This window comes from Ambystoma mexicanum, chromosome 9 (genome assembly GCF_040938575.1).
Source record: "Ambystoma mexicanum isolate Mex_15411 chromosome 9, UKY_AmexF1_1, whole genome shotgun sequence".
In the NCBI taxonomy this organism is placed as follows: Eukaryota; Metazoa; Chordata; class Amphibia; order Caudata; family Ambystomatidae; genus Ambystoma; species Ambystoma mexicanum.
The window spans coordinates 1,048,803,162-1,048,822,223 of record NC_090931.1 but is presented as its reverse complement, the minus strand read 5'-3'; the positions used below and the strand labels follow the sequence as shown (position 1 = coordinate 1,048,822,223).

The 19,062-nt window shown below is 48.0% G+C and overlaps 1 protein-coding gene across 8 annotated transcripts in view; it reads left to right on the top strand.

The window, feature by feature from the left end:
• Positions 1 to 19,062, top strand: part of SLC4A10 (solute carrier family 4 member 10) — a 1,479,043-nt gene that overhangs the window by 1,175,680 nt on the left and 284,301 nt on the right. For all 8 annotated transcript variants that reach the window (XM_069616332.1, XM_069616329.1, XM_069616333.1 and 5 more), the window contains exon 11: positions 8,081 to 8,181. In XM_069616332.1, the coding sequence (XP_069472433.1) occupies positions 8,081 to 8,181 (101 nt within the window). The remainder of the gene's footprint in view (positions 1 to 8,080; positions 8,182 to 19,062) is intronic.

Sequence of the window (19,062 nt, the reverse complement as noted above, 5' to 3'; positions counted from 1 at the left end):
TCATTGCACAGGAACGGGAAAGTGCACGGCAGCCATCTTTAAAAACCCAATCCATTGCCATCCTCTGCCCCCTGGACCTGTTTGTAGGACTTTGCTGTTGGAAAATATCTCGAACACCCTTAACATGCCCAAGGCTCTCAAAAAAATAACTGACCTCCAGCGGAAAGAAAAGCTTTTGACTGAGGAGCTACTAATGCTGACACAGACCATATCTGAAAATGCTGTAGTGGTCTTCGCAAACGACATGCGGCGGGAGACACTCCTCCAAAAAAAAGCAATCTGGGAGGAGGAGGCACTGAAAGTAAGTGCTGTGGGCACCAGCACCCGCACTGTACGTGAGCGCCGGAAAAGATGGGATGACCTTAGACTCTGGGTCCGAATGATCTTGGCAGAAAATCACAACATTGCCACAGCCGGTGGATCGGGGTCGCCAATCAAACTAAAAGAATGGGAGGAGACATGTGCCAACCTCATAGGAGTTGAATGCATCGAGGGAGTCGGGAGGATGGAGCATGGCGTGGCAGGCACTTCGGATGGAGGTAAGTGTACCAATGAAAGCATGCAATGTGAATCTACTGGTCCCCGCAAATGTCAGCCCAGAATCACCTCATGGATGGCCAAACAGCCACACATGCATCCCACCCTGACCATGTCAGTGCCAGACCCAAACACACACACACATACACACATGAACAGTGCCAAGTGCCACACACAACACTGCATGGATGAGCCACTGAACTGACACATCACCTGCATCCTTCACAATGAAGTCCAAATGCCCACAACTGCATGGATGATGTATCCTGCATTGAGTACATCGAACCGTAACCAATGCCATCCCCCTTCTTGTCCCCGACAGGGTCACATACAGACAGTGGCGATGGTGGGAATGCATCCCAGGCACCCCCTGCGCAGAAGAAAAAAAGGCCACAGCCCACAGAGGACACCCCCACAACATCCAGGGGAAAAGGCACAAGGCTCCATTTGCAGAGCCTCAAACATCGGCCGAGCGCCACTGCCAAGGCCACACCAAAGCCAACTGCCCCACCTCCGGAGGTCCACTCACCACCATCGATCAGAGCCACCGAGGGACCACCATCAGCTGCAGCCAGTTCGGCAGGAGAGGCGGCAGCCACTGCTCCATTATCTGATGTGGAGGACCCAACAGAATTTGACCTGGGCATGCACACTCCAAGCCCCCCTGGAACCCCTCAGCCATCACCACCACACACACCTGGCTCCAACGTCACTGGTGATGAGACCATGGGAGCTTTCAGTAGACCACCGGTGCCTCCATCTGTTCACCTGCCTGCACCACAATGCACACCAGCCACACCACCAGAGCCCGACACTGCCCTTGACCTGGCCAGCATCAGCCAACGGCAACAGGGTCTCACTGTGCTGGTTGGGCAGCACGTGGAGGAGGCTGCCCGTATCAGGGAGGAGATTGCAGAGACATCCAGGCAGTCCAGGGAGGGGATGGAGGCATGCACAGACAGGCTGTGTGGGGCGCTCATCCGAGTTCGTGATGTCCTCACACGTATTGCGGATGCTATGGACCGGCAATTCCCACCACCACCACCACCTGGACAGTCTGCCTCTTCTTCGTCCGCCAGTTTGCAGCAGTCAAGCCCACCCCGACGCTCCGCACGCCTCACCAGGCGCAGCTCTAGGCAGCCTCACAATGCTGGTTTTGGCAATGACCAATAGGGAGTTAATGTTCATGCTTCCGCGTGCATGCCTGGACGCATACATTGTGGAAGACACATGAGGGACTGTTGTGGGGGGTGGGGGGAAGGGTGTGATGGGACTGTTGTGGGGGGTAGGGTGGTGGGATGTTTGCGGACATTCACATTTTCCTGTTTATGTTCATTAATACACTGCTGTTAGAGCAAAACACAGGCCTGGACTCCTTCATTGTGTATGTGTACTTTATTGACGCCAGGGTCCATTGTGAACACACAAACAGACACCAATGCATTACTAGTCAGGTGACAGTACGAGAACATGTTACTCAGAATATTTGGTTGATCAGATGCTGTCTCACAGCACGTCCCTCCTGGCCATCCCCTCTTGCATGACCTGCATCCCCTTCACCTCCATCCTCATCACCATCATCATCCTCATCAGGTGCCTCCATTTCAACGTCAGGGGGCAGTGGCACATTCCGTCTGATACACATATTGTGCAGCATGACACATGCCATGGTGATCTTGGCCACCTTGTCATGGCCATACAGGAGAGCGCCACCAGACCGGCTAATGCACCTAAACCGTGACTTCAAAAGTCCAAAGTCTGCTCGATCACGATGCGGGTACGGGTGTGTGCACGATCGTATTCCTCTTTGTGCCTGTTCCGTGGGTTCCGTACAGGTGTGAGGAGCCACCTCTTCAGGGGATAGCCGGCATCACCTATATGGAGGAAGGAATGGGGTCCTTTTACTGTTCACCTCAAGTGTGGCCTGTTCATTTCACAAACATTGACTTGGCATTGAGATTCAAGTACACATCAACAGCATACATGCAAATGGTCTGTGTAACTGCAATGTGCAAAGGTGGGCTCAACCCTGCAAGTAGACATGCCCCATTAATGCCTCCACCAGTAATTGACATGTCCTGTGCGAGTCCAGGTCTTAGGTGTCCCTGTGCCTAGACAGATTTGGTACCACACTGGTGGTGTACTGCCCGTCCAACATTGACGTTGCCATGCTGAGAGGCATCACTTCAGTGGTGCTATGGGTTCGTGGTGCATTGCTATGGCTAAGGGGTATCCCTTAGCATGCATTGAAGGGCACATTGCATTATTGATGTCGTGCTGGACGAATTCAGCATGACTATGTTGACGGCATGGATGACATTTGTGTATTTTGTGGCGTGGAATGTTGTGCAGTGTGGATGTGGTTTGATGTTTGATGTTTCTAAACTTGGATAGTCATCTGTGTTGTGTAACATATACTTGCATGTCCGTTCATCTCAAGTACGTTGCGGCCCTCCCAGATGGACATTGGCTTACATCTGTATGTGCATTTGGACAACAGCCTATGGGCTACACCCAGTTGGAGTATCTATCTCTCCCCCCCCAAGCACACCCAGTTGGAGTATCTATCTCTCCCCCCCAAGCACACTGCCATGTGCTTGGCCTGCTACTCACCAAGTAGCCACAAACGTTGTCCCGTTTGTCGCTCCATGTAGCGGGGGATAGTTGAATTCGGCAGGACCATGGAATCATGGGTTGATCTGGGATATGTGGCACAGCAATGTGTGATTATCTTGTTGGCGTCACATACCATTTGGACATTGATGGAGTGGAATTGCTTTCTGTTTCGGTACACTACTTCATTGTGATGTGGGACGACCAATTCCACATGTTTACAGTCGATGGCCCCGATGCAACTTGGGATGCCTGCCAGTGAATAGAAACCGACTTTGGTGTTTGCGAACTCCTGGGCAGTCCGTGACATGAATATGTGTTCAGGTGCATGCTTCAGGAGGGCATCGAGTACCTGGTTCAGTATGCGTGAGAATACTGGTTGGGAGATGCCATGCATCTGCCCCACTGTATGCTGGTAGGTGCCTGTGGCCAGGAAGTGGAGCACAGTCACCACCTTCAGTAGAGGGGGGATGGCAGTTCTGATGTCTATGAGGCTCACAATGGCGTGGTGTATCATTTCCACGATGCTGGTGATGGTATCCCAGTCCAGACGGTACAGGGTGTGTATCTGTTCAGGTGTTAGGTTCAATGGACTGGCTCTGATCTTGGGAATTGGTGGGTGCCCCTGTGGTATGATTAGGTGCCGTGGTGGTGCTTGCTGTGCCTGTCTTACCCTCCTCCACCTCCTGCGTCTCCTCTGTGCTGCCTGTTGTTGTTGCAGCTGCGCTGCAATCAGGTCCTCCAGGCCGTGTAATGCTGCTAGTATTGGAACCATCTTGGTGTGGGGAGGGGTGTGGGGAGGGGTGTGGTGTGCTCCTTTTGACCAGCCGCAGTCTCCATTGCCTCCACCTATGATGATTGTGGCCACCTGAGGCAGGTGGTAACACTGCACAGTTCTTTTAATGGGTGGTTCACGATGGCGGTATTAGCGCCATGCCGGTAAGGGGTTTTGGGTGCTTTTCCACGCCGCTATTGGCACGTCCGCCTGTCTTGTGATGATGTGCTAATAGCGGCATGGCGTAAATTACGGACGCGAGGGTCGCGCGCCCGTGGACTGGCCCCTATTAGTGGAACCGTACTTAGCGGTGCCGCAAATAGCGGTGAGCAAGGTCATAATTTGGATGGGCATTTAGCGTTACCGGTATTCCATTACCGGTAACGTTAAATCCCTACCGCCTATGCTATCTCTCTTAACTCCCTTTCTAGACTCAGCATATGCCACACTTTGATGGAATTCTTAACTTTAGCCCGCGTCGCATCTACATAGAAATGTGAATGTTGGCATATGTCACACTTAGATGGAATTCTTAACTTTAGCCTGTTTGACATCTAGATAGAATTGGGAATGTTAGCTAGTGGCACACTTAGATGGAATTCTTAACTTTAGCATGTGTCGCATCTAGATAGAAATGTGAATGTTGTCATGTGCCACACTTAGAAAGGAATCCTTAACTATAGCTTGCATCACATCTAGACAGGATTATGAATGTTATCATGTGCCACACTTAGATGGAGTTCTTGGCTTCAGCCTGCGTCGCATCTGGATGGAAATGTGAATGTTAGAACACCTAAATGAAACTGCAAATGATGACCAGTGCAACACTTGAATGGAATGGTGATCACTACCCAGCATCACATCTAGAAAGAATATTGAAAATTTAGCAGGCGCCACACTCTGATGAAATAGTGAATGGCAACTAACCAATCCACTAACAATTTCATCCCTCTGCATACACCTCTCAAACTCTAACCAGACACAACCAAAGCCTAAAATGCAGCAATCCGCACAAACTTTACTACACTGCAACAACAAACAAACAGCACATAGACTCGCACAACAGCACACGACGACTACAGGCCGTAAAACACCCCAAGCCCAGCCAACGGACCCACCGGGCTGAGGCTGCCAACAGCACATCACTGCTATCATGCACTTTTCCAGCTCATTCCCACTAACTCACCCCCCCGTCCCTCTTTCAGAGCCGCCAGAGCAACAGGGGACCACTCCGGTGGTGATACTGTGCGGTACAAGTATCCTTTAACATTAACATTAACTCAGGACACTCAGACAATGACCCATCAACCTTAATATGTCAATACAACGAGATCATGCAAGGTGTTATCAATAAAGTCGCCCCTCTAAAAATTAAGAAAGGTAAGCGTTCAGTACACATTAACCATTGGTTCACCCCGGAACTCAGAACAATGTGCGCTTCTAAAAGATCTGCTGAAAATAACTGGTGCAAATCGCCAACTACAGCAAAGAAAAGCCTTTTTAAGGCAGCAGCCAATAACTACAAAAAAGAAATTCTTCTAGCTAAAAGTAAAGTATATAGCCAGAGAATAACTAATGCTCAATCCAATACTAGAGAACTATTAACAATCCTCTGTGAATTAGAATCCTCAGCACCTACCCCAGACCATACTGTCAAGGATGAACAAAGGTGCCTTAACATTCAAAATGCTTTAGCAGACAAGATCTCCTCACTCCAACAGAAAATAGAATTAAAAAATCTCTGATACAATTGACATCATCAATAGCTTAAAACCATCTAGATGCAAAGGCGATATTTGCCCGGCAACACTAATAAAAGAATGTGCATCAGAATTTGCACCCTTTATCACCAATCTCATTAACGGCTCTTTTGCCTCCAACACAGTACCGAGTGACCTAAATACAGCCTGGGTTCTACCCTTACTCAGAAAACCAACACTAGACCCCAACATCCTGACAAACTTCCGCCCTATCACTACCATACCATTTATACTAAAAATACTCGACCGTGAAGCCTATCTGCAGATCCAAAAACACTTGTAAGAGAATAACCTCCTGGGCCTAATACAATCAGGTTTCCGGCCAGGTCCCGTCACGGAGCCCGCCCTATTAGAGTTGAAAACGCAAATGGAACAATATAAAGACAAAGGGGGACTGTGCATCCTCCTTCTCTTAGATCTATCCGCAGCCTTCGATCTGGACAATCACGACAACCTCTGCCAGCACCTCGAGACCGCTTCCCGATTCTCAGCAGACTCCATCAAGTGGATCAAGTCCTTCCTCTCTAATCGAAACATGAGGGTGTTCTCCGACAACTCAGCAGCACCCCCAGTACCTGTGACCTGTGGCATTCCACAAGGCTCTTGTGTGTCACCCACACTATACAATGCCTTCACAAAGGTACTGTTCGATAAACTGGACAACATGGGTATTATGTACACAAACTATGCAGACGATATGCAAATACTTATATCCATTACTGGATGCCATGACACCGACTCCAAAAACCTAAACAAGATATATCTGGCCATCCAGGCATGGATGGCGCTCAATGAATTGTGTCTTATTGAGGACAAGACTGAGTTAATTGTCATTGGCAACACAACTAAACTTAGCAACCTCCCCCAGATTTACAAATCATTCAATATCTATGGTAACACTATTACAGCCGCCAAGGAAATAAAAACTCTGGGGGTGCATATCGACTCCTCCCTTATCTTAAACGGAAAGGTCTCCCCAATTGTTTCTTTAAAGCATCTGCATCAACACTTTATTTTCTAACATAAAATAGCAACTATCATACTGCAGGCATATTTTTTCTGGATGTTGGTTTTATGCATTAGCTATACTTCTTTTAACCTCCCCAATTGTAATTCCTTTCCAATCTAAAAGGTTGGTTGTCTTTTGAAAGGAAAATAACCAATCAAAACTCAGATGTTGCCCTGATAGCTTCATTAGAGGATCTAAGGTGGCTAATTGTTTCATGGTATCTACTTCTTGCTGAAGAGTAACATAACCCATATACAGCTGTGTTGCAAAGACCCATTGCCCATAACTCTTTCCACAAGGTGAAGCGTTTGCTATTGTCAGAGTCATTCCTATACGTGAACTGTGCAGTCTGAGACTGCTCCTGTTATATAGTGCTGCCTTGGAAATCATACAAATCCAAGACCAAAGTCCACTCCATCCTTTGTGGGTTTGAAACTGTCATTTACAGGTAATGGGTGTGTAACAATTATTCAGTCAACCAGAAGCATATATAGTGAGGGGTCGGGGGGGGGACTCTCTTGGTTATTTATTTTTGGTTTTAAGGGCTCAGAGGCTCCTTCCTTTGGAGTGAAGATTGGGAATTGCAAGTCACTTGTAATTTCCATGACCTTATAATAATGTGCAACTTTTTTTAAACATCAGAAAAGCACATTTGTAAGAAAACAATTCCTTAGCCTCTGCAAAAACCACAACACACCATGTGTCTGCCCATTCCTTAGACGGTCTACATCATCGTTTTTGTGGTCCCTTTTTGCAGCAAGTGAATTTGGTCGTTGGTTACTTATTTCCAATTCAATAGCACATTGCAAATTCAACTAAGAGGATCTACTTTTGTAGTAATGCAGGTTGCAGTCTTACATATTTGATTGTGGGTATTATGTAATGGTCGTTCATTTATTTATTTGATGTGTTTCACTATAAAACTTTACACATAACATCAAAAGTATAACATTACAAAAAACAAATATGTCAAAAATGTCACAAAATTTCATAGAATCATTTCTAAGTCATACATAACAGAACATATACATACCATAACCTTAAAAAGCTTTAGACATTATTTATTTGATTAGTTAGTACGTTAGCATTGCTTGCCCCTCTCAGCCCCATATTGCAATGCTTCCAGCAACGCTGATATACTGCTTTTCTACCTATAACATCAAACAGATTCTAAGTCAACCTCATAACTCAATACATCTAGCAACCCTAATACACTGCTTTCATATCTAGAACATCATACTAATTCAGATGCAGTGCAAACCTCTCCCGGCTCAACCAAAAATTCGTTATCTAATTGCTTAGTAATGTTCTTTATCAAATGAAATGATCTGTATGTTGTATTACGCTAAGAAGCACTTATTCAGTGTTAAAACTATTTTATTTTAGGAAAAACGCAAAACTCCTGGCGTGCCAAATGGGACAGCAGCTCATGGAGAGTGTGAGGAACACGAAGGCCACAGTGGACCAGAGCTACAGAGAACGGGACGGTAAGTGCAAAGCCACACTTCAATCAGAATAAGTGAGTATATTATCTCTGAAATGTAATATTTTACTGATACTCCCCCTCCGAGAAATGTTAGCACATTTACATGTAGGCTAATTTGTGTGCAAAAGGGCAGAGTCTAACTCCCCATACAAATGCATTTTGCTGAATGCATTTTACAGAAGAAACACGTAGGCAGTGGCCGTGTTGCTTGTCCAAGCGGGAACTGTTAGATCGACTGTTGAAGTGAACATGGATGTTGAAAGTTACGCATTCAAACACAGAGGACCATGTTGCCTTTCCTTTAATATTGCCATAAGCAATTGGTTAGGTGGGTATTGGAGCTTACTATATATGACCATGAAGATAATGGCAGTGCAGTTTCAAGAAGAGTAACCTTTGAGGTCATACCGCTCAAACCACTATTTTTTAAAGGATTTTCTGTCAGTCATGCCTTTCCTACAAAGCTCAAACATGTGAAGATAGTTCACCTTCTACAATCCCCCTCTATTATCTATCTTGGAAAGCTGCACTAAGGCGACTGGCATCAAGTATTGCATAAGGAATCACCTTCTTTAACTGAGCTCCCAAAACATCCTACCCAGGGATTTGTTGATGGGGAAGAGAGTAGATGTTCTAAAAGTACATGCTGACTCGCATGAGCTATGTGATTTGATTTCAAGGATTAAATTGGTATGTCACGAGATGCAGATTAGCACTTTCTATTGCAGTTTAGATTAAATGTGAATAATCTTCAAGCCGAATATTATAAATATGTGGAAAAATTCCCATTTTGTTGAAATATATTTCTCGACAGGCCGCCTTTCCTGAACTGCAGCCTGCCTGGAATTAGCTCATGCATTATCCGTGCATGGTTGCAGGAAAATAGGAGCTGAAATGCCAGCGGATGGTGTGTAAGGGTGGAAAGGGTCGGAGTCTCAGTTTAGATATGGAAATTGGGGGGTTGGTCAGTGCCAGGGGAAGAGGGTGACGCCAAGGTGTGGTGGGTGTCATGGGAGGGCACATTGCAGGGCCTTGGGGGAGACTGAGAGTTGCAGGGGTGACCTTCACATGAAAGCAGGGACCAGAGAGAGAGCATGCCACAAACAATGCGTTATTGCTGTAGGAGAGTCATGGAAAACAGGGTTCGATAAACACGGACTGTGCCGAGACATCACAGATCCAATATGTCAATATGTGGTCTTTTAAAAACCTAAAACGATGATTCCTTGACTCACCAAGAAGGGATAATTTGATGGAACTCAATTAAAAAAGAATTGATTATATTGAAAAGTACATCTACATAGCCATAGGCACCCTTAGAATTGAGTGAACAATGTTATGGGGGGGGGGGAAAGGGGTGAGTAGGCAAATCGCAAATTACCTCTCTTTCATGAAGGCTAGAAACAAGATTACAGTCATTTACATGGGTCAGAATATGGTAACCCGAGACAATACATTTGAAAATACAGTCTCTGTATTTTGAACCCTTGCATACACTTGAAAGTATCCCCTTCGAGGAGATGTTTAAACTCAGAGGCTGTCTTCATAAAGTGCAGGCCCCAGGCCCAGATGGCCTGACTGTATTCATTAATTTGTTTATTTATTGGAGTTTTATAGGATCCAAAATGCAAGTGCACTAGCTTCATACCGCTTGGATTGTGAATTCTTTTTCACGTGTTTTCTTTTCTAGTCCCTGGGTTACGTGCTCTCTTTGATACTCTCCTCGGCAATGCCAGTTGCAATTTTTTAGCAGCCATGATTATGATTATCTTCAAACCATGGAAGTATATGCTCCCACCAAATATTTACAGACACAGCTCACAGATGTATTTTGAGTGAAAGATTGTGTTAAGCTTCTGGCCATATGGACACAATCTTGCCACTGCTAGTAAAGAAAGATCAGGACTGTTTTGTGGAAAGGAAGATGTCTTCAGCTAATGCAAGATTATTTTGTGACATTGGATGATAGGGTGACTCTTGGGCAATAATCGTCCTAGACACTGTGAAAGCTTTCAACATGACGGCATGGGATTTTCTAAAGTAAATATGAAATTGGATTTGGCCCACATTTTACTTCTATATTTAACATGATATGCCATTGGTTGGTACTCTGCTACACTACTAGATAAAAGAACATCATTTGATTGGACAGTTATTTGTTTAACCGGCCTTGGGCACTTTTATGCAGTGCCAAAGTACATGGTGGGGAAGGAGAGATGGGAGAACCGCTATGATCTAGTTTAAAGAAATTACTCCTTTCTTGTTCCCAGGCTTGAGGCCTTATCTGCCAGTCTGTTTGTGGCCTTGGCATGTCATCTCTATGTCTGGTTGTACTAAAGAAGTGGCAGGCGCAAAATCTCATTGTGCCTGGAATAAAAAATCATTGTTTCAAGCACGTGGTGAAGGAACACTGTTCAGAACAAATTTTCATCTATTTATTGGATTTTCTGCTGTCCTAACGTGTGTGTGCGTTCCTTCGGCAACCAAATTGGGAACTGTATGTTCATTCATTATGCAATCAATTGGCACAGTAACGACTTGCACCTGGCAATTAAAGATGTGTCTGTTTTCTCTCTGCTACCAACCAGAACTAATTAACTTTGATAATTGTATGCTGTGGGACCTGAGAAACATTATTTGGTGCGGTTTCAGCTTCTAATGTAGGGGAGCCGTGGTATCAAAAGTATGACACTGACACAAAAGATACAATTTGTAAAACCTTTCTTAAAGTTTCTGCGTTTGGAAAAACTCTTACCTTGCCCTATAACTAGAATAGGAGTAGTCTTGACCATCAAACGATAAACAGAACAGTCCTAATGGAGACCGTCAAATGAAAATGGCCTATGCTAAAAAAAAAAATGAATGCCTGCCCTATCACTTGTACAAAAAGTGTATAAAGGAGATATGTATTCAATGGAAAATCAGTGTTCCAACATAAAGAATAAATGTGGCTGAATCAGCTCTCCTCCCCACGTCAGACAGCATGCAATAGGGCAGTCCCCGTAGGCAGGATGACACACTCTGTATTGGGGTTTTAACACATAAACAGTTCAAAATGTGGATCGAGACCTGCTTGGCCTTCCACGTTAAAGTCTCTCTCTCTCCAGTCTTTCAAACTCTGTTCAACAAAATGTTCATACCGGTCCCCCTCTGTCGGACTCAGACCTCTTCAAAACAAAAGTTCACGTTGGTCTCCCTCTGTTGGACTCACAACTCAAAAGGTTCACGTTGGTCCCCCTCTTTCGGCCTCAAACCTTTCACAACAAAAAGTTCATCAATCCTTGCAGGGGCTCCCTTCCCCAAGCTTATTGCACCGCGGGTCTCCCTCAGTCAGGCTCAGACCATTTTCGGATGTCAAAGACTTTCGAATGTGTGTGGCTTTCTTTACAGACCTCCGCAGGACCACTTTGACTCACAGTTCAACATTCAGCTTTTTACCATCTCTCTTAGACCACTCTGTTACTCAGTATCGCTGATCTCACAGCTGTTGGTACTCCAAAGTTCATTCACGGGTCCGCCTTTCCTTGCATCTCATCCACACGCGTGCAGTGCAGCCTTCACTCACGATATAATTTTGCAACTTCAATCTTTCCTTACCACACACTGGTCTCTCAGGTCGTTTGCCAGCTCACAGTTCTCCAATTCACGAGTCACGGTTAGTACCACAGGCTTGGCCTCACCTCCCCAGCTCTGTAGTTCAGCCGGGAGGGTCACTGGCGTCCTTTAAACACAATGCAACCTTCTGCTTTGGGATTTGGCCTTCTCCACGTATCTTCCATGGCCTTTTGGAGGCAATGACCTCCTCTAGGGCACTCCTGGGGTTCTCAACCTGCTGCTCTCATCTCTTGGTGCGTCGCACTGCTGCAGTAGGATTGCCTTCGTCCCGGAGGTTCTGCTCTTGCTCATGTTCCACCTTGCTCAGAGTGTGTCTCTAGGTTCCGCTTATCTGTGTGAGGAGAGCTGATTGGTATCAGGTGTATGCACTTAAAGTAAAGTGCCTGACTTTGCCTGACCTGATTAGTGGGACATGTCCAGTGCAATGTATAAGAGTTAGTCTTGTTACTCTCAGTCGCCCTCTTCCTCAGGCCAGTATTTGTGCATAAATGGGGCGGGGGGAAGTTGGGACCTTGGATAATTCTGAAAAATAGGATGGGTAAATTGTACAAAAAAGGGGGGAATACCGCATCCCACCATCAGCTGCCTCACCCCTATGCCCCGAAACCCCTCACCCAGGTGATCCTCCCACACTGGTCCACCCCCAGGAACTGGATCCAAAAGCGATGGCTGTGTCATGGCCACCTGGATGACAAGTACCTGATGACTAGCGGGTGAGACAGCCTTTGGTTTCTTTGACTAAGCAGAACTCCCCTCACCACACTGACTTTGGTGCTGGGGTAACGGTCTGAGCATCGTGAAGCCTCAAACTTGTATGTCAGGATGCAGTATTTGAGAATTGAGGCCTTGCAGAGTAATGGCGGTACTTCTTTTCTTTCTCTGCCATGTTTGTGTTCTTCTTCTCATTTGCATGGCACCATTCATGAGTCCCTACCCATGTATGCTGCAACCTCTCCCATCTCATATGTCCCGTCACCTTTCTTCAATCCTTGCGGGCATCCTCCAACATGGGGACCATACTGGTACCTTTGGCAGTGAAAAATGTAGCTTCTGCTTTAAATTTAATCCAGCGGTGGGGGTACGCCCTGGGCGAGGCACTGCCCACCGAGTCCCTGCCCTCCAGCGCCTCAACTCAGTCCCTTTTTCCGCACCAACGGTGTCGGTCCTGGCAACTAGGCGTGGAGACTTTTTTTAACGTTCCGCTTGCCCCCCATTCTTGTCTTTTTGAATCTTCTTCACCTCACTTCGGTGCCTCGCCTCCCCCAGCGCATGTTGGCTGAAGGAGGATTCATGAGATGCGCATCCTGCAATCGCTCATTCCTGGTCTCGGACCCCCATGCGCTCTGTCTTGAGTGCCTGGGGTCCGACCGCCGCTGGGATGCGTGCACCTCCTGCAGCGCTCTCTGTCACAGGGCATTGAAGAATCATCTTTCACACTAGAGGGAGATCTTCCACGCTTCTACCCCAAGTCATCTTAAAGAGTCTGTCTCTAGGACCCCACGTCAAGACATGGAAGGCCCTTTGTTTAGTATGGCTACTCAGCACAGAGACTCCTTCCCGGGAGTTTTCATGGGAAACGGTACCTTGGATTCTGGTCTGGCAGAACTGAGGCCATTAAGGCTACCAGCTCTAAAGCTGAGGGGCTCAGAAACTCTACTGGGCATGTAAAAGCAAAAGGAAATATCAAGGCTGAGTACCACAAAAGGAAATACACCAAAAATGGGCTTATAACGATTCACAGATCTTTATTCTACTGCGCAGTTACAAATAAACAAATTCAGATAGCTATCTGGCCCTCAATACATCACAGTGAGTACCAGCCCTTCAGTGTGAGGAGTGAAAGGGCCTGCACATCTGGACATTCACACTTGTATACAATTCAGTAATAATGTCCAGCCCCTCTGTAAGTTAATAATCTGTGGTATAGAGTTTGTGCCGAGTTCACTTATGGCTCATACAACAATATGCACACGGATTACTTCGGTTTACATTTCAAACAAGTTACAATATCAAAAGTGTATTCCAGGATTTAGCAGTAAGCCTTAGCACATATCCCTTCACAGTGCAGTTCAGCCAGTGTCCACGCTCGACATTTGCATTACATTGTCCTCGATGTATGTTCGTGGATGAGGTTTATTGGTGCAGACAATCCTAAAACCACAAGTCATGTATGGGACAAGGTCTCATTACCCAGCCTAAACATTCGGCCCACGGATAGTATAACCATTAACTAGGTGCAAAGTTCGGGAAGGATCGGTTACAAGTTGGAAACACAGTCCACCATTTTAGAACACAGAATTACAGATGAACAGAAATCAAAATGGCGGATGATCCTAAAATGGCGGCGAAGTCGATTTAAAATCAGAACTTTGCAACGCGGTTTTCTTCGCAGAGCGACTGGGCTTAGGCCAATATACATTAAAAAGGAGGCACAATATGATTTCCCATTTAACAGGTCGTCCACGGAGGGGCAATCAAGTTTGTCCTCCTCTTCAGCCCCAGTGGGAAAGGGATCATTGTGTTGTACCTCCAAGAGTCAGTCAGTAGCATGATCCAGAACAACTACCAGCTATGTAGCTGAGTGCGTCAAGCCAACTGGATTCACCTCTAAGGGCTCTGAGCTTACTGCAGATGTCTCCGAGATCAATGCATCTGATTCAGGCTCAAGGCCAAAGGAGTGCCCTTCTATGGCTGAGCCAGTACGTGGCTCGGGGCCTTCCCGTCATCCCAGCCAGGGAGTGGTGCAAGGCCCCAAGATGGTGGACAAGCACGTCTGAGAGGTCGGTGGCCATTTTGGATTTGAATTCAGGCCTTCCCGGTCCTTCGCCCTTTTAGGAAGGTTCCAGTCCCCTTCCCTCTGGCTGGAAGTGGCAGTAGACTTTACTATACATGCAGGTGGTGTCTGTAGGGTAACATCTACCCCTCACAGCCCTATGACTACACGCCACAGGCACCTTGGTATTTTGATCAGGAAAGGATCCCCAGTGCCTTTGAGGGCCATGCTTATGTGAGCCCCGCAAATGGTGGGGCTTCTCAAGGGTGTAGGCAAGGTGGTGATCCCTTAAGTCATGCCTCCAAGACCTACACCTCCGGGTCGTCCTCTGGTTCCTCTGGTGCTCCCTGTGCTGTTGCCTGTTCCCCCTCCATTCCAGGCCCTTCCAATGCTTCAAACCCCTCTGCCTCCTCATGTATCACCAACGCCTCCCCCACAGCAGCCAATGGATCCACAGCAATCTTCGGATCCCGATCAGGGGAGTCCCCTCCAGCTGCAGTGTCTCAGGACCGTGACTCCCGTCCGTCTTGAAAAAAGTGGGAGGGGACGATGATGGTTATGATGACGGTTATGATGACGACGACGCCCAGGATGATGAACCCTCAGTATCCTTGAAGGCCTTTCATGACCACCTTCGGACCTTGCAGAGTTCTTGGGGGACCCTCAGCCTAATTAAGCCCCTCAGGAGTCAGGAGTGCTAGCAAATGTTTTGGCCAGGTGCACCACGAGCCGCTCAGGCATTCTGCTGCAGAAGGATGCCCTGCAGGTGGTGAGAAAGGTCTGCGAGAAGCCCAGAACCAAGGCGGAGATGTACAAGAAGTTAGACAGCAGGTTCAGGCTCCTGGATGGGGAGCCAGTTCTCCTGTCCTCCCATCCTCAGCCACACTCGTCAGTGATGGCAGCAGCATCCTTGTATTCTAAACAATCGTTTTCATTGTCATCCTCTGCAGGAGTTGCCTCCAGTTGTCTGTCCAAAGAGGACAAAGCCCTTGAGTCTTTCAGTAAATGCTGCTATGCCTTCTCAGGGCTTCATTTGCTGCAGGATAACGCTGACACCCTGCTAGCTGCGGCAAGCTAAAAGCTGTGGCAAGAGCTTGCAGAGTTCCTGTCCATATCCCTCTGGAGAGGCAGGCCTCCTTTAAGTCTTCAGTCTTCCACATCGACACAGTCAGCACAGGGCTGTGCCTGGCGGTAGAGATGAGATGCACTGCGTGGATGCAGGCCACTAAATTCTCATCTGATGTGCAGGAGATAATACTGGACCTTCCCTTCGAGAGCTCAGAACCTTTTTATTCATCCAGCGATGATGATTTGTCTAAAAAGAAGACCTCTACACAGATTACCAAGTCCTTGGCCTTTCTGACTAAGCCAGGGCAGAAGTCCTTCCTTCAGTCTCAGGGCAGTACTGACTTCCAACCGCATGCTTTCACCAGCTGCACCGGTGGAATCATGGTGAACGAAGGCCTGACAGCTCTCCCTCGTTCGCTCCCGCCTCAGATACCAAAAAACAGTGATGTAACAGTCAGGGAACACAGCTCACCTGTAGGGGGCCAGTTGGCTCTCTTCCAGGTCAGCTGGAAGCATTGTTTCAAGTGACCTTGCATCCTTTCTATAGTCTCCACAGGCTTCAGTCTTCCTCTTCCTTTTCCTCTACCTTCCTCACCTCCTGTGCTTCAGAGAGGGTCCCTGGCCCTTTTATGGGATATCCCTCTGTTTTGGATATGCAGGCAGTGGAGGTGGTTCTTCAGTCAGATAAGGGCCCTGGCTACTACTCCAGGATTTTTGCAGTACCCAAGAGCAACCAGGCTGGCCTTAGGGTAGCCATGGACCTGTCATTTCTCAACCTGTCTTTACCACTCAAACACCTCAAGATGATTACTCCCACGCACATAGCAGACTGGATGTGTTCTCTAACCTCAAGGATGCGTACATGCATGTCCTGATCTACCAGTCACATCAGCAATGTCTGCAGTTCACCATTATGTTGTACCACTTCCAGTACAAGGTGCTGCCTTTCCTCCTCAACTCGGATCCTCTCGTGTTCATAAAGCTGACGAATGCGGTGGCTGATCTCTGCCTGGAGGGCCATCACTTGTACCCTTATCTGGATGACTGGCTGGTCAGGACCAGCTTTCCCAAGAGGTTGGTGCACTCCTGCCAATGGCTGGCAGACGTTCTTCACCAGCTGGGCTCTTCCCTCAACCAGCGGAAGTCGCAGCTGACTCCCACTCATGATATGGTGTTCCTCTCCCTCCGAAAAGTGATAGGGCACTTTCTGGCCAATTCATCCACCTTGGCTGGTGGTTCCAGCACCTTCTGGGACTGATGGTGTTGTGCATGCTCATGGTTCAGCACGCCAGTTTCAAGATGAGGCGCCTCCAGCTTCACCTGGTGGCCAATTGGGACCAGGAGATCGGGTCTCATTTGGACAGGGTCCGAATCCCCCTGCTCCTCTTCCTAGATCTTCACTGGTAGTTGATGGATGACAACGTGGCAGTGGGAGCCCCCTTTACCTGGCTGGAGCCCACTTTGGTGGTGATGACAGATTCCTCACATTCCTGCTGGGGGGAGGCAACTCTGGAGGGCTACTCCATTCATGGCACATGGTTCAAGGCAGAGGCCGTTCTTTATTTCAATCTGCTCAAACTCAGGGGTGTGGGCCTGGTGCTCAAGGCTTACCTGCCTCTAATTAGGGGCACAGTGGTTCTGGTCCATGACAGTGTTGTAGCTGAACAAGCAGGGTGGTACCCGTGCCCACCTCCTGTGCATGGAGGCGGTAGCGCTCTGAGAATGGGCCTTTAGGGAAGGAATTTGGATTTCTTTGGTTCATCTTCCGGGGGCAGGAATGCAGAACCAGACCAACTCAGCCGCTTGGGGTTCAACGCCTACAGGTGGGAGTTAGACATCAACTCCTTGTTGCCCCCATTCCAGATATGGGGTTTCCGGATCTGGACTTATTTACATGTCCTCTGAATTTCAAGTGCCCCCGGTTTGCCTTTTGGGTTGGCCAGATTCATGGGTCTCTATGGGACGCGTTCCAACTCTGCTGGCATGGTCGCAGGTATTATGTATTTCCTCCTCCACTGTTGCTCCAGCAGGCCCTCCGTACATCGGTGGACTGCAGCCTCACCCTGATTGCTCCGCACTAGCCACCTAGGGCATGTTCTTGGATCTGCTGCAGTTGTTTCCCAGGGACCGGTCCATCTTCAGATCCCCAGCAGGGGCTTCCTGACGCAGCAGGGTGGGAGGAGGAGCACCTGGATCCGGGCAGGCTGGCCCTAGCGGCCTGGTTTGACCAGCTGAGACTTCACCATGCTACTAGGATAACTGGGACATCATTCAGGAGGCCAGGAGGCCTTCTACGCGTGCTCAGTACAAGAGTAAGTGGACATGGTTTAGCCACTGGGCTCACAACAAGGGGCGTGACCCTCTCACCTGCTCCCTGATGATCTGCTGGTGTTTTCTGCACATCTGGCTCAGTCCAGCATACAGGTCGATACCTGACACACCTATCTGGCGGCCATTGGGGCCTACGGGAATCACCGGATCATGTTTTTTCAGTGGCCGAATCAGTGGTTAAGGCCCACTTTAAAGGGTTGTCCAGGGTCTTTCCTCCAGTATACAGGCCTCATCGGGTCTATAACATTAATGTGGTTCTTTCTGCCTTGCAGTGCAAGCCCTTTGAGCTGATGGCTTGGGTGGACATCAGGCTGGTTGCACTGAAGACTGGATTTCTAGTGGTGTTCACTTCGGCTCCAGGCTTTGTCATCATGCAAACCTTTCACCACGTGTCGGGTCATCTTGCACACCCATCCAAATTTCTTACCCAGAGTGGTCACTCCATTCCATCTGAATCAGGATATCTGCCTGCTGGTGTTCTTCCTGAACCTGCAGTCGGATGCCAAAGGGGCGTTGCATTCCTTGCACCTCAAGAGAGTCCTCAATGTCTACCTCTCTCTGACAAGATTGTTCAGGAAGTCTGAGACATTGGGCCTCATTACGAGGCTGCGCCAGTATTCATATTTTCCAGCCCCTAGAATAGGCAATTACCGGGTCATTATGGCCTTGCCGGACCCCGTATTTGCCCATTCCTGGCCGCCGGAAAAAATTCTTCCCCATTCCCATTTGAGCCCCGTAGAGCTCAATGGAAATGGGGAGGTCGGATGCACCGGCACCATTAATAACGGTGGTGGTGCATCCGACATGCTATGCTCGCAGGTGCCTTTAATTCCGCCAGGTCAGACCTGGCGCAATTAAAGGCACCCGCGGGCACAACTCGGAGTTTGCCAGTCCGGATACAACGGTACCGGCATGCTTACTGGTACCGTTGTATCTCGACCGGCAAGCTCATAATGAGGCCCATTGTTCATCATGTTTGGGGGCATGTCACCCGGTCTCAGGCTTTCAAAGCTCGTATGGTCCAGGCCATCTCCGAGGCGTACGCAGCCATGGGTAAACCAGTGCCTGAGGGAATTCATGCCCATGCGATAAGAG